The sequence below is a fragment of the Haematobia irritans genome, chromosome 4, assembly GCF_050003625.1.
Source record: "Haematobia irritans isolate KBUSLIRL chromosome 4, ASM5000362v1, whole genome shotgun sequence".
Lineage (NCBI taxonomy): Eukaryota > Metazoa > Arthropoda > Insecta > Diptera > Muscidae > Haematobia > Haematobia irritans.
In genome coordinates, this window is record NC_134400.1 from 26562554 (window position 1) to 26587157 (window position 24604).

General features: G+C 33.3%; 1 protein-coding gene across 2 annotated transcripts in view; it reads right to left on the minus strand.

Moving 5' to 3' along the window:
- The window catches only part of Ac76E (adenylate cyclase type 2 Ac76E), a 327480-nt gene that overhangs the window by 251473 nt on the left and 51403 nt on the right, over positions 1-24604 (minus strand). For both annotated transcript variants that reach the window (XM_075305180.1, XM_075305179.1), the window contains exon 3: positions 6712-7122. In XM_075305180.1, coding sequence (XP_075161295.1) covers positions 6712-6865 — 154 coding nt within the window. In that variant the 5' untranslated portion in view covers positions 6866-7122. The remainder of the gene's footprint in view (positions 1-6711; positions 7123-24604) is intronic.

A 24604-nucleotide genomic window follows, 5' to 3' on the forward strand; every position in this document is an offset into this window, starting at 1 on the left:
CAGATAATTGGTTGATAGTTTTGCTGCAAGTAGAGGATGCTGATGAGGAATATGGTAATTCTTAAACGTGCATCCATCCAACCATCTTGCAGTCTATAGGGCTTTGCCCAAATAAATTTGACAAACAATCTTTTCCTCTGTTGGTTAAGCTACACTTGTAGTTTAGTCAATGCATGGTTTAAGCTGAAATCAAAAACAACAACAAAATTTTATTTTTATAGAAAATTTTGTCACAATTTTATTATTATAGAAAATTTTGTCACAATTTTATTTTTATGAAAAATTTTGTCAAAATTTTATTTTTATAGAAAATGTTGTCAAGTTTTTATAGAAAATTTTGTCAAAATGTTATTTTTATAGAAAATTTTGTTAAAATTTTACTTCTACAGAAAATTTGAAGTCCTATTTTCACTCGATTCGCCTCAATATATCGATTTGACTTCTTGAGAGTCCTGAAAGTTTATTTTTGACGTTCGGTTATTTATCCGACAAGAAAGGAGTCATAATTGAAGTTCAAATCAACTAACATTTGGGGGAAAATGGAAATTATGTAAAAATTAGTTCGTCACACTCATAGTAGTAATGCATGACATAAGACCAAAAACATTCGACTCCATCATTACGAACCACCACCACCAGCAGCCCTTTACCATCAAAGTCAAAAATACACAAATCTAAATGCAAATAAGCTTAGGACACACTGCGTGTGCAGAGGAGCTAACAGCAAAGGCACCACATACACAAAACTAAATTTGTTTGCTAGGCCTTTGTACACTTACAATTTAATTCATAATTAATTTATTATCAACAGTTCCCACATAGTTGCCATCATCCATCTAAAGACTTTGAACATGAGCCTGACCCTGTTTACTCATTAACGGTAGAAAGGGTCATTATTGGATAGGGTTGCCTATTGAGATAAATGGGCAAGTAAATACAGGTATTGACATTTGGGGTATAAATGAAATTAATGGATCACAGATATCGAGCTCATTAAGATTTTTTATCGTTTGGTGGATTGTTAGAATTCTTGGTATTTTGGTCGATTCTGCATGAAATAAATTTTTAACAAAAAATTCTATAGAAATAAAATTGTGACAAAATTTTCTACAAAAACAAAATGTTGACAAGATTTTCTATAGAAATAAAATTTTGCAAAAATTTTCCATAGATATAAAATTTTGACAAAACTTTCTATAGAAATAAAATTTTGACAAAATATTCTATAGAAATAAAATTTTGACAAAATTTTCTATAGAAATAAAACTTTGACAAAATTTTCCATAGAAACAAAACTTTCTATAGAAATAAAATTTTCTATAGACATCAAATTTTGACATGATTTTCTATAGAAATTAAATTGTGACAAAATTTTCTATAGAAATAAAATTTTTCTTTCTATAGAAATAAAATTTTGACAAAATTTACTTTTTTTACAAAATTTTCTATAGAAATAAAATTTTGACAAAATTTTCTTTCTATAGAAATAAAATTGTGACCAAATGTTCTTTCTATAGAAATAAAATTTTGAAAAAATATTCTTTCTATAGAAATAAAATTTTGACAAAATTTTCTTTCTATAGAAATAAAATTGTGACAAAATTGTCTATAGAAATAAAATTTTGACAAAATTTTCTTTCTATAGAAATAAAATTGCGACAAAATTTTCTATAGAAATAAAATTTTGAAAAAATGTTCTTTTTATAGAAATAAAATTTTGACAAAATTTACATTTTTGACAAAATTTTCTATAGAAATAAAATTGTGACAAAATGTTCTTTCTATAGAAATAAAATTTTGAAAAAATGTTCTTTCTATAGAAATAAAATTGTGACAAAATTTTCTTCCTATAGAAATAAAATTTTGACAAAATGTTCTATCTATAGAAATAAAATTTTGATTAATTTTCTTTCTATAGAAATAAAATTTTGAAAAAATTTTCTTTCTATAGAAATAAAATTTTGACAAAATCTTCTATAGAAATAAAATGTTGACAAAATTTTCAATAGACATAAAATTTGGACAAAATTTTCTATATGTTAGTTATAAAATTTTGATAAGATTTTCTATAGAAATAAAATTTTAACAAAATTGTCCATAAAAAAAATGTTGACAAATTTTTCTATAGAAATAAAATTTTGACAAAATTTTCTTTCTATAGAAATAAAATTGCGACAAAATTTTCTATAGAAATAAAATTTTGAAAAAATGTTCTTTTTATAGAAATAAAATTTTGACAAAATTTACATTCTTGACAAAATTTTCTATAGAAATAAAATTGTGACAAAATGTTCTTTCTATAGAAATAAAATTTTGAAAAAATGTTCTTTCTATAGAAATAAAATTTTGACAAAATTTTCTTTCTATAGAAATAAAATTGTGACAAAATTTTCTTCCTATAGAAATAAAATTTTGACAAAATGTTCTTTCTATAGAAATAAAATTTTGATTCATTTTCTTTCTATAGAAATAAAATTTTGAAAAAATTTTCTTTCTATAGAAATAAAATTTTGACAAAATCTTCTATAGAAATAAAATGTTGACAAAATTTTCAATAGACATAAAATTTGGACAAAATTTTCTATATGTTAGTCATAAAATTTTGATAAGATTTTCTATAGAAATAAAATTTTAACAAAATTGTCCATAAAAAAAATGTTGACAAATTTTTCTATAGAAATAAAATTTTGACAAAAGTTTCTATAGAAATGAAATTTTATCAAAATTTTCTATACAAATAAAATTTTGACCACATTTTCTATTGAAATAAAATTTTGGCAAAATCCTCTATAGAAATAAGGTTTTGACAAAATTTTCTATAGAAATAAAATTTTGACAAAAATTTTTATAGAAACAAAATTTTGACTAAATTTTCTATTGAAATAAAATTTTGGCAAAATTTTCTATTGAAATAAAATTTTAACTAAATTTTCTATTAAAATAAAATTTTGGCAAAATTTTCTATAGAAATAAAATTTTGACAAAAATTTTTATAGAAATAAAATTTTGACAAAATTTTCTATAGAAATAAAATTTTGACAAAATTTTCAATAGAAATAAAATTTTGACTAAAGTTTCTATTGAAATAAAATGTTGACAACATTTTCTATTTCAAACAAATTTCCTATAGAAATAAAATTTTGACCACAATTTAGTTACACACAACGAATTTTTTTCTGATTCAATCACGAAATTAATTGATCCAATTAATGTTTTAATTGAAATGTGTTCAATCACAGAAGTGATAGTATCAATTAAAAAATTAATTGACAGTCAATTAAAAATTAATTCATACTATTAATTTGTGTGATTGATTTTTATTTCCATTAAAAAAAATATTGAGTCAATTACAGTTTTAATTGAAAAATTTTTTTTGAAATTTTCGTGAAAATTTTTTCTGTGTAGATATGAGCTTTGAAGGAGAGAGTCCATCACTTTGTGAAATATATCTCCCTGAAGATGATCACCAAAGGTGTATCGAAATATCCGAAATAGCAATATTTCAATAATGAAGTAATGAACAAGTAAGGAAAGTCTAAAGTCGGGCGGTGCCGACTATATTATACCCTGCACCACTTTGTAGATCTAAATTTTCGATACCATATCACATCCGTCAAATGTGTTGGGGGCTATATATAAAGGTTTGTCCCAAATACATACATTTAAATATCACTCGATCTGGAAGAATTTGATAGACTTTTACAAAATCTATAGACTCAAAATTTAATTCGGCTAATGCACTAAGGTGGAACTCAATTTTAGTAAAAAGATATGAGAAACATTTAAATTTGAAGCAATTTTAAGGAAACTTCGAAAAAGTTTATTTATGATTTATCGCTCGATATGTATGTATTAAAAGTTTAGGAAAATTACAGTAATTTTTACAACTTTTGGACTAAGCAGTGGCGATTTTACAAGGAAAATGTTGGTATTTTGACCATTTTTGTCGAAATCAGAAAAACATATATATGGGAGCTATATCTAAATCTGAACCGATTTCAACCAAATTTGGCACGCATAGCAACAATGCTAATTCTACTCCCTCTGTGGTCATATGAGTGTAAATCGGGCGAAAGCTATATATGGGAGATATATCTAAATTTGAACCGATTTCAACCAAATTTGGCACGCATAGCTACAATGCTAATTCTACTCCCTGTGCAAAATTTCAACTAAATCAGAGCAAAAAATTGGCCTCTGTAGTCATATGAGTGTAAATCGGCCGAAAGCTATATATTGGAGCTATATCTATCTGCACCGATTTCAACCAAATTTGGCACGTATAGCTACAATGCTAATTCTACTCCCTGTGCAAAATTTCAACCAAATTGGGGTAAAACTCTGGCTTCTGGGACCGTATTAGTCCATATCGAGCGAAAGATATATATGGGAGCTATATCTAAATCTGAACCGATTTCAACCAAATTTGGCACGTATAGCTACAATGCTAATTCTACTCCCTGTGCAAAATTTCAACCAAATTGGGGTAAAACTCTGGCTTCTGGGGCCATATAAGTCCATATCGGGCGAAATATATATATAAATGGGAGCTATATCTAAATCTGAACCGATTTCTTCCAAAATCAATAGGGATCTATTCTGAGCCAAAACACATACGTGTGCCAAATTTGAAGTCGATTGGACTAAAACTGCGACCTAGACTTTGATTACAAAAATGTGTTCACGGACAGACGGACATCGCTATATCGACTCAAGAGCCCACACTGAGCACCATGTGTCTATCTCGTCTCCTTCTGGGTGTTGCAAACATATGCACTAACTTATAATACCCTGTTCCACAGTGTGGAGCAGGGTATAAATAGGGGAAACATATGAACCAATTTTGAGGCAACTTCGCAAAAGCGTATTTATGATTTATCGGTCGATAGATGTGTAATAGAGTAATAGCACAATTTGAGTCAGTTTGATAAGTTTTCGACTTAGTAGGGGCTATTTGATAAGGAAAATGTAGGTATTTCGGCCAGTTTTCCCTAAATAGGAAAAACATATATATGGAATCTATATCGAAATCTGAACCGATTGCAATCAAATTTCACATGCATAGTTACTATCTTGAATCAACTCCCTGTGCAAAATTTCACGTAAATCGGATAACAACTTTGAACTCTGTGGTCGTATGACGGAAAAACGGGCGAAAGATATATATGGGAGCTATATCAAAATCTGAACCGATTTCAACCAAAATAAACACGCATATGCAGAACCTTAATTCTACTGCCTGTGCAAAGTTTCAAGTTCAATTCTACTCCTCTGCAAAATTTCACGTAAATCAGAGTAGCACTTTTGCCTCTGTGGGCACATTAGACCAAATCGGGCGAATGATATATCTAAATCTGAACCGACTTCAACTAAATTTTGCACAATTAACGATACTATAAAAACTCTGGCTTTTGAGGCCATATAAATCCAAATCGGACGAAAGATATATATGGGAGCTATATCTAAATCGGAAGCGATTTTAACCAAATTAAGCACACTTAACGATACTATTAAACGTACTTGTTGTGCAAAATTTGAAGCAAATCAAGGCAAAACTTTGGCTTTTGGGGCCATATAAGTCCAAATCGGTCGAAAGATATATAGGGGAGCTATATATAAATCTAAACCGATTTAGCTGATATTTGGCAGTTTTTACGGGACTGACAAAACATTCAGATGTACAAAATTTGAAGAACGTCGGTTCATAAATACGTGAATTATTATCAAATCGGTGATAACTATATATGGCAGCTATATCTAAATCTGAACCGATTTTTTCCAAAATCAATAGCGATTGTCTTCTACCCGAAGAAAGATGTTATGTCAAATATGAGGACGATCGGAGTTAAACTGCGACCTGTACTTTGTGCACAAAATTACATATACAGACAGACGGACAGACAGACAGACGGACATCGCTAAATCGACTCAGAATTTAATTCTAAGCCGATCGGTATACTAAAAGATGGGTCTATGACAATTATTTCTTGGCGTTACATACAAATGCACAAACTTATTATACCCTGTACCACAGTAGTGGTGAAGGGTATAAAAAGCAATTACACTAGCATTTTTCATTTATTCATGACCTCAAGCCAAACGACAAATTGTTTTTCAATTGAAAAAAAAAAAATTGACAAAATTTTCTATAGAAAAAACAAAATTTTCTATAGCAAAATAAATTAACCAAATTTCCCATAGAAATAAAATTTTGACCACATTTTCTATAGAAATAAAATATTGACCAATTTTCTATAGAAAAAAATTTACAAAATTTTCTATAGAAATAAAATTTTCTATAAAAATAAAATTTTTACAAAATTTTCTGTAGAAATACAATTTTGACAAAATTTTCTATAAAAATAAAATTTTTACAAAATTTTCTGTAGAAATACAATTTTGACAAAATGTTCTTATAGAAATAAAATGTTGACCACATTTTCTAAAGAAATAAAATTTTGACAAAATATTCAACCTTGATTATGACTAATCATAAATCAAATCTCACGTGGCATTCCTATTAAAGATCATCACAGTACATACTATACAAACAAAATATCTTCCACATACCACCATGAGGTTAGTGTTTTTAATTTTTTCTAATCTTTGTTATAATTCAATTAATATTAAAATATTATTTATGAATATAACCCAAAATGTGGTTACTTTGCTTAGTGCAAGAACTGAAAGTAGTCCAGTAGAAAAGCTTACCTGTGGTTCCATTTTCACCATCGTTTAAATCGTCCGATTCATTTCCATTTCCTCCAGGCGCCATGGTGTTTTTTTCTACTCCTTCAGGGGGTGTGGGTTTGTTTGAGTTTATGCCATTTTCTGTTTTCACAAGTTCGACATTGTATTTAACCATTTTTTGTTTGGGACTTCTCAACCAATTTTCTTACTTCTTGTTCTGCTGCTGTTGAATTTAAAACTCTAAATCCACAATTTTTTGTATTACGCACAATACATAGTTTAGTCTTAAAGGGTACATTTAATGCCCTCTTGGCATAGAAAAGTGGATGTCTAATGACTTAATTTCCGTTTTTTTTTTTTTTTTGTTGACTCTACTCGTATTGAATGGTTTGGGATGAGGTTTAGGATGCTTACAAAATGTTTACAATATTTCTGAAAAAAAATGAAAAAATGTGTAAATATGAATATGTACTGAAAAAATATCACCTTAATACAAACAAGTACATATATACAGTAGTAAGTTCGGCCGGGCCGAATCTTAAATACCCACCACCATGAATCAAATATAATAGTTTCCTTTGAAAACTCTTCATCGGTGCGGGTATCTTGATAATATTTGTAGGATTTAAGGGAGTTCCATGACAGATATTCTCCCAAGCAGATCAATTCAACCAGTACACTTCCCGAACATAAATTTAAAGATTCGACCTATGAAGACTAGACCAGATTCTGGATTTATAAGAACCAATTTTGTTTGAATTTTAGAGAAATCATAAACATATCGTGTAATTGATAAAAAAAATCCTTGATTTGAAATCTTAAATCCGTAGATTTTGATGGTGGTACCATTATTTAAATGATAACGAGGAGTAAAGTCTGGAAATTTTACTTTTAGTTTCAAGCAATTTTTATGATCAGTGCTCTTGCTATACCCTCAGGAAGTGAAATCGGTCGATCGATCAATGAACCGGTAGAAATAAATGCGATACAAATTTTTGAGGGTCTAAAATACCAGTATATTTACATTTCCAGGGAACGTGGATAAAAACAACAGATTCTAGATACCTAAGAAATAAATCCGGGAGGTAGGTCTATATGGGGGCTAACCAAAACATGGACCAATACTAAAAATTTTCGACACACCTCTTAATGTTCCTCAAATGCCTCTAGAATTCCAATTTCAGACAAATTGGGTAAAAACTATGAAATCTAAAATTGGGCGATCAGTCTATAAGGGGGCTATACCAAAACTTGGTCCGATACGGACCATTTTCGACACACCTCTTTATGGTCCTAAAATACCTCTAGATTTTTAATTTCTGGTAAATTGGATAAAAACTACGGATTCTATAAGTCCAAGAAGTAAATTTGGGAGATCGTTCAACGAAACATGGACCGATACACCCCATTTTCTGCAAACCTATTTGTGGTCTTAAATTACAGCTCGATTTCCAATTTTAGGCAAATCGAATAAAAACTACGTTTTCTACAAAGCTGAAGACCCCAAATCGGAGGATCGGTTTATATGAGAGATATATCACAACATGGACCGATACTCCCCATTTTCGACACACCTATTTGTGGTCTTAAAATACCTCTAGATTTTCAATTTCAAGCAAATCGGATAGAAAATACAGTATTTAGACGTCCAAGAAGTCAAATCGGGAGATCGGTCTATATGGGGGCTATACCAAAACATGAGCCGATACTCCCCATTTTCGTGACACCTATTTGTGGTCTTAAAATACTTCTATATTTTCAATTTCATGCAAATCGAATAGAAAATACAGTTTCTAGACGCCCAAGAAGTAATATCGGGAGATCGGTCTATATGATGGCTATACCAAAACATGGACCGATACACCCCATTTTGGACACACCTCTTTATGGTCATAAAATACCTCTAGATTTTCAATTTCAGGCAAATTGGATAAAAACTACGGGTTTTAAAAGCCCAAGGCCCCAAATCGGGAAGTCGGTTTATATGGTGACTATATCAAAACTTGGACCGATATAGCCCATCTTCGAACTTCACCTACTTGCAAACAAAAAACGAATCTGTGCCAAATTTCAGGACGATAGCGCCATTATTGAAGGCTGTAGCGTGATTACAACAGACAGACGGACGGACATGCTTATATCGTCTTAGAATTTCTATGTATATAGTCGGAAATCGATATTTCGATGAGTTACACACGGAATGACAAACTTATAACCCCATCACCATTCTATGGTGGTGGGTATAAAACATAAAATATTAATTGAAAGTGAAACGAGGTATTATTCAAATAAGATTTTTACAAATTTTTCTATAGTAATAAAATTTTGGCAAATTTTTCTGCAGAAATAAAATTTTGACAAAGTTTTCTATAGAAATAAAATTTTCTATAAAAATAAAATTTTGACAAAATTTTCTATAAAAATAAAATTTTGACAAGATTTTCTATAGAAATAAAATGTTGACAAAATTTTCTATGTAAATAAAATTTTGACAAAATTTTCTATGTAAATAAAATTTTGACAAAATTTTCTATAAAAATAAAATTTTGACAAAATTTTCTATAAAAATAAAATTTTGACAAAATTTTCTATAAAAATAAAATTTTGACAAAATTTTCTATAAAAATAAAATTTTGACAAAATTTTCTATAGAAATAAGATTCTGCATGAAATAAAATTTTAACAAAATATTCCATTGAAATAAAATTTTGACAAAATTTTCCAAAGAAATAAAATTTTGACAAAATAGAAATAAAATTTTCTATAGATATAAAATTTTGACGGGATTTTGAAAAGTTTATGGACTTTGGACAAGGAAAAAAACTTTATATTAGAGAAATGTGTCTTCTACGGTAAGCAAAATTTGCATTCGTGTTTTAAAGACATGAAATCTTTGACCTCACGACAATATTTTTTTCAGTGCAGGAAAAAAGCGTCGCCCAAAAATTAGTGAAAATATTCTGTTTAGATCCGGAAATGGTGCAAAATTGACGCAGAAGCGATGAATTTTACATGGGCTTGTCATAGGACGGAAGTCCTCCATTTCAACAGCCGTTGCACTGAATTTGCATCACTTCTTTAGGTGTGATCCGAATTCAATATTTTGGATGTAAATTAAAAAATTCTGTGATATTTTGTCAAATAAATAATGTTTATAATTTTTTATACAATTTAATGGATTTAATGCTTGTCTGAAACGTTTGACCTCAAATATTTTCAAAAATTCTCAATTTTTCCAAATTGGATTTAGAATTTTTTTCAACAAAATTTAAGTGATTTGTACCATTTTATGAATTCTTACTCTGTTTTTAACCTATTTGAAACAAAAAATATTAAAATTACCCATTAAAAGTATGAAAAAAGCACGTATTTCATCCGATCCGGCTGAAATTTGGTACATGGTGTTAGTATATGGGCTTTAACAACCATGCAAAAATTGGTCCACATCGGTCCATAATTATATATAGCCCCCATATAAACCGATCCGCCGATTTGGCTTGCAAGGCCTCTAAGAGAAGCAACTTTTATCCGATCCGGCTGAAATTTGGTACATGGTGTTAGTATATGCTCTCTAACAACCATGCAAAAATTGGTCCACATCGGTCCATAATTATATATAGGCCCCATATAAACCGATCCGCCGATTTGGCTTGCGAGGCCTCTAAGAGAAGCAAATTTTATCCGATCCGGCTGAAATTTGGTACATGGTGTTAGTATATGGTCACTAACAACCATGCAAAAATTGGTCCACATCGGTCCATAATTATATATAGGCCCCATATAAACAGATTCCCAGATTTGACCTCCAGAGCCCCTAGGAAGGGTAAAATTCTTTCCATTCGGTTGAAATTTGGTACGTGATGTTAGTATATGGTATCCAACAACCATGCAGGAATTGGTTCCTATCAGCTCATAATTATATATAGCTCCCATATAAATCGATCCCCAGATTTGACCTACGGTGCCTTTTGGAGAAGCAAAATTCATCTGATCTGCTTGAAATTTGGTGCGTGGTGATCGTATATGATATATAACAAGCATGTCAAAAGTGGTCCATATCAGTCCATAAGCCCCATATAAACCGATCCCGAGATTTGGTTTTGGAGCCTCTTGGAGGAGCAAATTTCATCCGCGTGAGTTGAAATTTGGTACATTGTGCTAGTATATGGTCGTTAACAACCATGCCTAACTAGGTCCATATCGGTCTATAGTTATATATATCCCTCAGATAAATCGATTTCCAATCACACAAAAATTGGTCCATATCAAGTTCATAATTGTATGTAGCCCCCATATGGACTAACTTACAATTGCGAAGACGGTGTTAAGAAGCATTAAGATACCTTGCCATCGGCAAGTGTTACCGCAACCCAAGTAATTCGATTGTGGATGACAGTCTTTAGTACAAGTTTCTATGCTGTCCATGGTGGAGGGTACATAAGATTAGGCCTGGCCGAACATACGGCCGTATATACTTGTTGCATGGTTGTTAGAGACCATATAGTAACACCACGTACCAAATTTCAACCGAATCGGATGAATTTTGCTCATCCATGAGGCTCCGGAGGTCAAATCTGGGGATCGGTTTATATGGGGGCTATATAAAATTATAGACCGATATGGACCAATTCGTGCATGGTTGTTAGAGACCATATACTAATACCATGTACCAAATTTCAGCCGAATCGGATGAAATTTGCTTCTCTTAGATGATCCGCAAACCAAATGTGGGGATCGGTTTATATGGGGGCTATATATAATTATGGACCGATGTGGACCAATTCGTGCATGGTTGCTAGAGACTATATACCAACACCATGTGCCAAATTTCAGCCAGATCGGATAAAATATGCTTTATGTATTTAAAAACAAATCATTTATGTATATAAAAAATTAAAATTTAATTGGATCAATTGTTTTCGTGATAGAAGACAAAACAAATTTTTGTCTACAATGTGTGTATATTTTTTCTTTGACATGAATTTACTACATTTCTGAGCTTTTTATTACTTTCTTTAATTATTTTTATTATTTTTTTTTTTATAAACTTGAAATTTGAATTTTTATGAAATTCCGATTTTATGTTCCTTAATAAATATACAAACATAGTTTGTAGACTTTAACGCAAATTTTAAAACATAGGGAATATTTCCATTGCGTTTCTTTTTCTGAAATTTGGGTGTTCGTAAACTTTTTTGGATCGCTGTACCTACCACCATAAAATGGGACATTGTTAAGTATGTCATTCTATGTGTATAGAACTTTACTGGAACATAAAATTACAATAAATTTAAATTTAATTAAACTAATTTTAATTTAATTTCAATTAAATTAAACTAAACTTAACATAATTTAAATTAAAAAATAATTTAAAATTTATTTCATTTGATTTAATTAAATTTACATTTATTAAATTTAAATTTAATTTATTTTTATATATCACAAAAAATATATTTAATTGAATTTAATTTAGCTCAATTTCTTTATTTACAAATGTACAAATTGCACTCTGCAAATTATGCAATTTTTTCATTTCCAAATTTCGTATTCAAAATCACAGCTACAAAACAATTTAACCACAGCTTTAAGAAAACAAAATTGTCCCTTAATTTACATACAATACAAAACGTTTAACAAATTGTTGACATTTTTTTTTTTGTTCATTCTGTTTTTGGATTTCTCTACAGAGGTTAATTTTTTGGTTCCTCCATTGTTATTTTTTTTTTGTTTTGTTGCTTTCTTGTTTATCAATTTGTTAATCTAGAATGAAGACAATAAAAATGTATGGCAGCTTGTTAGCACTATGCTGGCACTTAAGGAACGCTTCTATGTGTTTATTTATTCATACATTCGCATTCAGTAATTTCTTCATTCATGAATTTATTCAAATCTTCAGGGCAATCCATATCATATTCATGATACACCAACACCGACCTCCCCAAGAGAATCTGAGAATAGTGATTATTCTTGTGGGGGGAGAAAGCGGCATAACCTGGCTTCCTGTATAGAAATTGAGGTGGAATTTTATTAAACGTTTTAAATCGATCGTTAAAATTGCAAATCTAAATATCTACAGTGACAAAATGTTGCATTTTCCAATATGTACTCGTATATACAAAACTAGGAGTTTGATTTATAATATAAATAATTCAGGTAGAACCATTTGTTAATTAAGTATCTGTATAAATTATTTCTACAGCTCCTGCACGGACGAAAAAGACTGCTTTTCATATGTTTCGGTGTAAATATTATATGTTTGGAACTCAAAGTTTTTAACACAATATTTTAAGTGCAAGCATACAATGTTCATAAACTAGCCGAACCTACTAGCCGACATACAGATCGACTGCGATGCTCGCGCATCGCGAAAATTCGAGCTACTCGCACGCAAAGCTGGCAAAATCGCTAAAAGTTGCCAAATCAACCATTACAAATGTAATTAAAGTGTTTGGGGAACGTTTGTCGACAGCCAGGAAGTCTGGATCGGGGGGAAATCGAAAACCGGAAGCCGCTGAGACGACAAAGAGAGTTGCCGGTAGTTTCAAGCGAAACCCTAACCTCTCTCTCCGAGATGCCGCAAATAAGCTGGGTGTATCGTCTACAACCGTGCATCGAGCCAAAAAACGAGCCGGACTATCGACTTACAAGAAGGTAGTGACTCCAAATCGCGATGATAAACAAAATACGACGGCCAAAGCGCGATCCCGGAGGCTGTACACGACGATGCTGCCGAAGTTTGACTGCGTGGTAATGGACGACGAAACCTACGTCAAAGCCGACTACAAGCAGTTTTATACGGCAAAAGGAAGGGGAAAGGTAGCAGATATTTTCAAGCCCATAAAACTGTCAAAGTTCGCAAAGAAATATCTGGTTTGGCAAGCCATCTGTACCTGTGGCTTGAAAAGCAGCATTTTCATAGCTTCCGGGACTGTCAACCAAGAAATTTCTTTGAAAGAGTGTTTGAATAAACGTCTGCTGCCTTTCCTGAAGAAACACGGTTGTTCCGTACTGTTTTGGCCGGATTTGGCATCTTGCCATTACGGTAAAAAGGCCATGGAGTGGTACGCCGCCAACAACGTGCAGGTGGTTCCCAAGGACAAGAACCCTCCCAACACGCCAGAGCTGCGCCCAATTGAGAAATACTGGGCTATTGTCAAGCGGAACCTAAAGAAGACCAAAAAAACTGCTAAGGACGAGCAGCAGTTCAAGGCAAACTGGCTTTCTGCGGCGAAGAAGGTGGACAAGGTGGCTGTACAAAATCTGATGGCAGGTGTCAAGCGTGAGGCCCGGCAATTCGGATTTGGAAAAGCGAAAGCCTAACTGAATATTTTTCCTGAATTTTATACTAATTGAACTTGAAAAAGAAATTTAATTTGATTTTTTAAATAAACGATTTCACCGATTTACACGCGTTTTTCCTTGACCAAATTTTGACCGTATCACCCTTTAAGTTAGTGGGATGTTTGCAACACCCAAAAGGAGACGAGATAGACACATGGCGTCTTTGGCAAAAATGCTCAGGGTGGGCTCCCGAGTCGATATAGCCATGTCCGTGAACATATTTTTGTAATCAAAGTCTAGGTCGAAGTTTTAGTCCAATCGACTACAAATTTGGCACAAGTATGTGTTTTGGCTCAGAATAGAACCCTCTTGATTTTGGAAGAAATCGGTTCAGATTTAGATATAGCTCCCATATATATATTTTTCCCGATATGGACTTATATGGACCCAGAAGCCAGAGTTTTATCCCGATTAGCTTGAAATGTTGCACAAGAAGTACAATTGATAGTATAGTCATGTGTGCCAAATTTGATTGAAATCGGTTCAGATTTAGATATAGCTTTAGATATAGCTATCGACTAATTGGCAAGTTTGTGAGTGTCCTTTATTATTCTCTGCAACTTGAAGGCCGACCGACACCTAAAGATCTGAAATTCATCTAATCTCCAAAAAAAGTGAAACCACCAGGAAGAAAAATTTTGGTTGATTTTAGAAAATTTTATCTAATCTGTATTACAAACCCAAATGTCTCGGCGATATCACAAAAATAAGTAAATACGTCCGTCAAATGTGTTGGGTGCTATATATAAAGGTTTGTCCCAAATACAAACATTTAAATATCACTCGATTTGGACAAAATTTAAATTGGCTAATGCACTAGGGTGGAACACAATGTTAGTAAAAAAATATAGGAAATATTTAAATCTGAAGCAATGTTAAGGAAACTTCGCAAAAGTTTATTTATGATTTATCGCTCGATATATATGTATTAGAAATCTAGGAAAATTAGAGTCATTTTTACAACTTTTGGACTAAGCAGTGGCGATTTAACAAGGAAAATGTTGGTATTTTGACCATTTTTGTCGAAATCAGAAAAAATATATAAGGGAGCTATATCTAAATCTGAACCGATTTCAATCAAATTTGCCACACATGACTATATTAGTAATTGTACTCCTAGCGCAAAATTTCAACCAAATTGGGCCAAAACTCTGGCTTCTGGGGCCATATAAGTCCATATCGGGCGAAAAATATATATGGAAGCTATATCTAAATCTGAACCGATTTCAATCAAATTTGGCACACATGACTATACTACCAATTGTACTCCTTGTGCCAAAATTTCAAGCTAATCGGGATAAAACTTTGGCTTCTGGGTCCATATAAGTGCATATCGGGCAAAAGATATATATGGGAGCTATATCTAAATCTGAATCGATTTCAACCAAATTTGGCACGCATAGCAACAATGCTAAATCTACTCCCTGTGCAAAATTGCAACCAAATTGGACCAAAACTCTGGCTTTTAGGACCATTTTGGTCTATATCGGGCGAAAGATATATATGGGAGCTATATCTAAATCTGAACCGATTTCAATCAAATTTTGCACACTTGACTATACTTCTAATTGTACTCCTAGTGCAAAATTTCAACGAAATTCGGCCGAATTCAACGAAATCTGGCTTCTGGGGCCATATAAGTCCATATCGGGCGAAAGATATATATGGGAGCTATATCTAAATCTGAACCGATTTCTTCCAAAATCAATAGGGTTCTATTCTGACCCAAATTAGGAACATGTGCCAAATTTGAAGGCGATCGGACTTAAATTGCGACCTAGACTTTGATCACAAAAATGTGTTCACAGACAGACGGACGGACGGACAGACGGACATGGTCATATCGACTCAGGGACCCACCCTGAGCATTATTGCCAAAGACACCAAGTGTCTATCTCGTCTCCTTCTGGGTGTTACAAACATATGCACTAACTTATAATACACTGTTCCACAGTGTGGCGCAGGGTATAATGAAATTTAAATTTAGGGTATATGAGTTCCGGCCCGATCCAATACAATGCCGCTTTGTTTTTTTTTTAATTACCAATAAATTTAAATACACAATTTGTTTCTATTGTTACGAATGTGTTTGTTTTTTTTTTATTTTGCTATTACTGCAATTTCAACTGCTATTGTCTTTAATGTCTGTCCAACAGCACGTGCAAGCTGCGATGAACGATAAATAACAATGTGAGAAAAACAACACTGCATCAACAATAACAAGTATATACGGCCGTAAATTCGGGCAGGCCGAATCTTATGTACCCTCCACCATGGACTGCGTAGAAACTACTACTGAAGACGGTCATCCACAATTAAATTACTTGGGTTGCGGCCGATGGCAAGACATCTTAAAACTTCTTAACATCATCTTCTAAATTGTAAATTAGTCCATGCGGGATAAATAGTAGACAAAAGAAGGGTCGATTAAATTTTTACGTATATACTGTTCTTGACCGGTATATATAGGGAAGAAATAATTACAAACCGATATGAATTTTTCTGCTGTAATTATAGAGCCAGAATTGAAATATGGGGGTCGCTTTATATGGGGGCTATATACAATTATGAACACGAGTCTACCACAAATGTCAGATCTTTTTACTGTTTGGTAGATTGGTAGAATTCTTGATGTTTTGGAAGATTTTGCAATATATTCCTCTCCAACTACGAAATGCTTCATAAATTTTCTATAGAAATAATATTTTGACAAAATTTTCTACACAAATAAAATTTTGACAAAATTTTCTATAGAAATAAATTTTTGAAAAAATTTTGTATAGAAATTACATTTTGACAAAATTTCCTAAAGACATCAAATGTTGACAACATTTTCTATAGAAATAAAATTTTGACAAAATTTTCTATAGAAATACAAAATTTTGAAAAAAGTTTTCTATGCCAATAAAATTTTGGTAGATTATTTTTGGCTCGAGTGGCAATCGTGATTTTTCTGTGATCGGGGATCGGTTTATTTGGGGGCTACATATAATGTAGATCGATACGGACCAATTTTGGCATGGTTGTTATCGGCCATACACTAGCGATGAATTTTGCTCCTTCAAGAGGCTCCGGAGGTCAAATCTGGGGATCGGTTTATATGAGGGATATATATAATTATAAACCGAAATGGACCAATTTTTGCATGGTTGTTAAAGACCATATACTAACACCACGTACTAAGTTTCAACCGGATCGGATGAATTTTGCTCCACCAGGAGGCTCCGGAGGTCAAATCTGGGGATCGGTTTATATAATTATGGACCGCTATATATAATTATGGACCGATGTGGACCAATGCATGCATGGTTGTTAGAGACTATATACCAACATCATGTACCAAACTTCAGCTGGATCGGATGAAATTTGCTTCTCTTAGAGGCTCCGCAAGCCAAATCGGGGGATCGGTTTATATGGGGGCTATATGTAATTATGGACCGATGTGGACCAATTTTTGCGTGTTTGTTAAAGACCATATGCTAACACCATTTACCAAATTTCAGCCGAATCGGATGAAATATGCTTCCCTTTGAGGCTCCGCTCCCTCTGGGGTCCGTTTATATGGGGGTATACGTAAAAGTGGACCGATATGGCCCATTTGCAATACCATCCGACCTACATCAATAACAATTACTTGTGCCAAGTTTCAAGTCGATAGCAAAACAACCAAAATATTTCTGAACTTTTAGAATCCGTTTAGATTTGTTCGACTTTGATACTCTTGGCACGAACTATGCCCTTCTCATGGCTGTGTTGTGCGGCCGAAATGTTTGAATGTTTGCCATACCAGGACTTCAATACTGCCTGACATTTTTCCCGCTAATATTCGGCATTTACGTAAACTCCACATATAGCTCCCAGATATAGCTCCCCTTACGAATAACTTTATTTCTAAATACAATAAATCAAAGCGAGCGTTTCAAAAATGAAAGTAACCTGAAGTTTCTATCATGTCTATCGTATATATGAACTACGAACCAAACAAATTTTATACCTCTTTTACTTGTAGTTTTTGTTGTATTCGATTTCTTTTTGCTCGCTATATTTCACTTCCTTCATTCACTATTCATTGATTCAATATCCCTCATTTTGCTATACAATTACACATAAAAGCCATAAAAAAATATAAATTCAATTTGGCGGATGCCTACAGCAAAGAATATTTATAGCTAATCTAGGTGATATACAGACAATTTCTATGAAATTTATCTCAAAATTAGATTTATAGTAAAAAAAACAGCGAACATTTAATGTGCCAATAGGTGATTGTGGTTTCTGTTATAGGTTTTTCCAAAATGTTTTCTTTTTATTTCAGAATTTTATTTACTTTTTTTGTCAGCAACTTTTCAAAGTTGCTTATATTGTTTATATGTAGCTAAAAAAAATAAATAGAAAGAAACACAGACGAACGTCAAGATTTTTACACTAACGGGTGGAGAGTGAGAGAGAGGCAGAGAACAAATGCGTAAGAAAACACGTTCACATTGACATTCATTAGCCTTAGTTTTCAAGACTGGGCTAATGCTGTGGCCGAGAGCTAATTAGTTTTATTTATGTAGATATTTTGTTTTATTTTTTAATAACATTTAGTTTGATATATATTCTTGGCATAAACTAAGTTTAACAGAAATATTTATAATAAAAACAAGTAAGGAAAGTCAAAAGTCGGGCGGGGTCGACTATATTATACCCTGCACCACTTTGTAGATCTAAATTTTCGATACCATATCACATCCATCAAATGTGTTGGGTGCTATATATAAAGGTTTGTCCAAATACATACATTTAAATATCACTCGATCTGGACAGAATTAGATAGACTTCTACAAAATCTATAGACTCAAAATTTAAGTCGGCTAATGCACTAGGGTGGAACACAATATTAGTAAAAAAATATGTGAAACATTTAAATCTGAAGCAATTTTAAGGAAACTTCGCAAAAGTTTATTTATGATTTATCGCTCGACATATATGCATTAGAAGTTTAGGAAAATTAGAGTCATTGACCATTTTTGTCGAAATCAGAAAAACATATATATGGGAGCTATATCAAAATCTGAACCGATTTCAACCAAATTTGGCACGCATAGCAACAATGCTAATTCTACTCTCTGTGCAAAATTTCAACTAAATCGGAGTTAAAAATTGGCCTCTGTGGTCATATGAGTGTAAATCGGGCGAAAGCTATATATGGGAGATATATCTAAATCTGAACCGATTTCAAGCAAATTTGGCACGCATAGCTACAATGCTAATTCTACTCCCTGTGCAAAATTTCAACTAAATCGGAGCAAAAAATTGGTCTCTGTGGTCATATGAGTGTAAATCGGGCGAAAGCTATATATGGGAGCTATATCTAAATCTGAACCGATTTCAACCAAATTTGGCACGCATAGCTATAATGCTAATTCTACTCCCTGTGCAAAATTTCAACTAAATCGGAGCAAAAATTTGGCCTCTGCGGTCATATGAGTGTAAATCGGGCGAAAGCTATATATGGGAGATATATCCAAATCTGAACCGATTTCACCCAAATTTGGCACGCATAGTTACAATGCTAATTTTACACCCTGTGCAAAATTTCAACTAAATCGGAGTTAAAAATTTGCCTCTGTGGTCATATGAATGTAAATCGGGCGAAAGCTATATATGGGAGATATATCCAAATCTGAACCGATTTCAACCAAATTTGGCACGCATAGTTATAATGCTAATTCTACTCCCTGTGCAAAATTTCAACTAAATCGGAGTTAAAAATTGGCCTCTGTGGGCAAATGAGTGTAAATCGGGCGAAAGCTATATATGGGAGCTATATCTAAATCTGAACCGATTTGGCTGATATTTTGCAAGTTTTTCGAGACCCATAAAATATTCGGATGTACGGAATTTAAGGAAGATCGGTTGATATACACGCCAATTATGACCAGATCGGTGAAAAATATATATGGCAGCTATATCTAAATCTGAACCGATTTTTTCCAAAATCAATAGGGATCGTCTTTGAGCCGAAACAGGACCCTATACCAAATTTTAGGACAATCGGACTAAAACTGCTTGCTGTACTTTGCACACAAAAATACATCAACAGACGGACAGACGGACAGACAGACAGACAGACAGACAGACAGACAGACAGACAGACAGACGGACATCGCTAAATCGACTCAGAATTTAATTCTAAGTCGATCCGTATACTAAAAGGTTGGTCTATGATTACTCCTTCTTGGCGTTACATACAAATGCACAAACTTATTATACCCTGTACCACAGTATTGGTGAAGGGTATAAAAATAAAAACGGTACTTTTGCAAAATATTTCTTCCTTTGTTGTCTTGAATTTTCATGGCACCCACCTTTATATCATCCCAATTCTATACTATAACCGATTGTCTATTTCATCAATTGATGTTTATTTTCTTAAGACGTCTTATCCGGCACTCTAGTTTTTGTCATTGCCTTCATGTCGAAATGTATCGGCATGTTTGAAGAATTTATTTTTTATTTGTTTAATTAAATAATTTGTTCACATTGGTTTTTGCTTTTTCTTCATATTAATTATGACATTTTTGTCACTAATATACGAATGCTCTTTCGTGCCTCCGGGTCTTAATCATCTATCATTCGCTTGAGGCTAGCATGCTAGCATTTTTGTTGTTTCTCTTGTATATCGAATATGGAATCTCTTTTACTCTATTTACATGTGTATGTATGTGAGTGTGTGTAAAATGTCATGCTATCCTCGGTGAGAGTATTCATTCAAATGTAATCCAACTTGTCTGATAAATTCATTCTAGTGTTCGAAGGAGAATTAAGTGTAATTATCTTTTATTTATTTAGGAATTTGTGTTTGGTTGTGTATTTAGGGTTTTACTCATTCATTAATTAATAGCATACACTCAAAAAAAAAAAAACAAGGGTTTACTTGGATCCATAGATTTTGATCTTCCCTTGAGGATTTTGTTATTGATCCCGAGCAAAAAGATATGGCCTCTATAAAACAAACACCTTTTTGGGAAGCTTTAGGAGGGCTGCCTTTTATATTTCGGGATTAGAGAACAAAATTATAAACATATTAATCACCGAAAATCTCTTTATTATTTTACAAAGCATTTCCCATTAAGATATATAGACACTTTTGTATGCATTTGAACCATTTGTCGAAGCACTTTTGCCACTCTGATTGAGCTATCTCCAAAACATGCATTGGGAACGTATCAACCGCTTCTTCAGATGTCGAAGATGCAGTGACCTCTCATTTTATTTTTTACGTACGGGTATAAAAAAAAGACATTCGGTGCCAAGTTCTCAAGAGTGCTCAAAGATGCAGTTGTTTGATCCAATGTGTAAGAGCTCGTATTGTCGTTGCGAAGACTGGTCCATCTTCGGCGGTTGATTTTCCTGATTTCTTGGAAGACAACAAGTGGTTGTGTACCACTCAGAATTTACTATTCTGCGTACGATTATGACGCGTCCAGTTTTTTTTTTCCGAAAAGACAGGCGATAATTTGCTTGAACGTACTTCGTGCGCGAGCAATCAGTCGACTGCTGTCTACTTTCGGGCTCATCCACGATTCATCACCTGTCACAATGATAGATTAATTTCGAAGCACCGTGAACGTAGTTCTGGAGCATTTCTTTCGACCAATCGACACGAGCAGAGGTTAGGTTAGGTTAGGTTATGTGGCAGCCCGATGTATCAGGCTCACTTAGACTATTCAGTCCATTGTGATACCACAGTGGTGAACTTCTCTCTTATCACTGAGTGCTGCCCGATTCCATGTTAAGCTCAATGACAAGGGACCTCCTTTTTATAGCCGAGTCCGAACGGCGTTCCACATTCCAGTGAAACCACTTAGAGAAGCTTTGAAACCCTCAGAAATGTCACCAGCATTACTGAGGTTGGATAATCCACCGCTGAAAAACTTTTTGGTGTTCGGTCGTAGCAGGAATCGAACCCACGACCTTGTGTATGCAAGGCGGGCATGCTAACCATTGCACCACGGTGGCTCCCGTGACACGAGCAGAAAATGAAATCGACCCATTTTTGTCGGCGGCGTCTAACACTAAATATTTTCCTCCGGTGGCTTAACGGCTAAGCCGATATAAATTTGTCTTTTGGTCAGCGGACATTTATCCTCGTACATTATAAAATTAATTTGAAGTTATTCGATTGATAATGAGTTTAAATGTAGAACTAATTATACCCTTCACCACTACTGTGGTACAGGGTATAATAAGTTTGTGCATTTGTATGTAACGCCAAGAATGAGTAATCATAGACCAACATTTTAGTATACGGATCGGCTTAGAATTAAATTCTGAGTCGATTTAGCGATGTCCCTCTGTCTGTCTGTCCGTCTGTCTGTCTGTTGATGTATTTTTGTGTGCAAAGTACAGCTCGCAGTTTTAGTCCGATTGTACTAAAATTTGGTATAGGGTCCTGTTTCGGCTCAAAGACGATCCCTATTGATTTTGGAAAAAATCGGTTCAGATTTAGATATAGCACCCATATATATTTTTCACCGATCTGGTCATAATTGGCGTGTACATCAACCGATCTTCCTCAAATTCCGTACATCCGAATATTTTATGGGTCTCGAAAATCTTGCAAAATATCAGCCAAATCGGTTCAGATTTAGATAGTTCCCATATATAGCTTTCGCCCGATTTACACTCATTTGCCCACAGAGGCCAATTTTTTGCTCCGATTTGGTTGAAATTTTACACAGGGAGTAGAATTAACATTATAACTATACGTGCCAAATTTGGTTGAAATCGGTTCAGATTTGGATATATCTCCCATATATAGCTTTCGCCCGATTTACACTCATATGACCACAGAGGCCAATTTTTTGCTACGATTTAGTTGAAATTTTGCACAGGGAGTAGAATTAGCATTGTAACTATGCGTGCCAAATTTGGTTGAAATCGGTTCAGATTTAGATATATCTCTCATATATAGCTTTCGCCCGATTTACACTCATATGACCACAGAGGCCAATTTTTAACTCCGATTTAGTTGAAATTTTGTACAGAGAGTAGAATTAGCATTGTTGCTATGCGTGCCAAATTTGGTTGAAATCGGTTCAGATTTAGATATAGCTCCCATATATATGTTTTTCTGATTTCGACAAAAATGGTCAAAATACCAACATTTTCCTTGTAAAATCGCCACTGCTTAGTCCAAAAGTTGTAAAAATGACTCTAATTTTCCTAAACTTCTAATACATATATATCGAGCGATAAATCATCAGTAAACTTTTGCGAAGTTTCCGTAAAATTTCTTCAGATTTAAATGTTTCACATATTTATACCCTTCACCACTACTGTGGTACAGGGTATAATAAGTTTGTGCATTTGTATGTAACGCCAAGAAATATTGGTCATAGACCCATCTTTTAGTATACCGATCGGCTTAGAATTAAATTCTGAGTCGATTTAGCGATGTCCGTCCGTCTGTCTGTCTGTCTGTCCGTCTGTCTGTATATGTAATTTTGTGCACAAAGTACAGCTCGCAATTTAAGTCCGATCGTCCTCAAATTTGGCATAGGGCCGTTTCTTGGGACAGAGACAATCGCTATTGGTTTTGGAAAAAATCGGTTCAGATTTATATATAGCTGCCATATATATTTATCCCCGATTTGGTCATAGTTAGCGTGTTTATCAACCGATTTTCTTGAAATACCGTACATCCAAATATTTTATGAGTCTCGAAAATCTTGCAAAATATCAGCCAAATCGGTTCAGATTTAGATATAGCTCCCATATATATCTTTCGTCCGATTTAGACTCATATGACCACAGAGGCCAAAGTTTACTACCGATCTTCGTGAAATTTTGCACAGAGGGTTCAAATTTAGATATAGCTCCCATATATATCTTTCGTCCGATTTGAACTTATATGGCCACAAATGCCAGAGTTTGCCGTGATTTGCTTCAAATTTTGCACAAGGGGTACGTTTAATAGTATCGTTAAGTGTGTCAAATATTGTTAAATTCGGTTCAGATTTAGATATAGCTCACATATATATCTTTCGCCCGATTTGGACTTATATGGTCCCAAAAGCCAGAGTTTTGCCCTGACTTACTTTAAATTTTGCACAAGCGGTACTTTTAACGATACTATTGTATGTGCTAAATATGGTCAAAATCGATTCAGATTTAGATATAGCTCCCTTATATATCTTTCGTCCGATTTGAACTTATATGGCCTCAATATCCAGGGTTTTGCCGTGATTTGCTTCAAATTTCGCACAAGCAGTACGTTTAGTAGTATTGGTAATTGTGCCAAATTTGGTTAAAATCGGTTCAGATTTAGATATGGGTCCCATATATATCTTCCGTCCGATTAGCACTCATATGACCAAGGGGGCCAAAGTTATACACCCATTTACGTGAAATTTCACTTAGATAGCAGAATTATTATTCTAACTATATGTTACATGTCAAATTTAGTCAAAATCAGAAATCGGTTCAGATTATATATACGTACAGCAGAGTTGCGGAAATATGGTAGACTGTTATATATTTTAGACCCATTTTCAATGGAAGTTTCCTCCAATTAACTGGATAG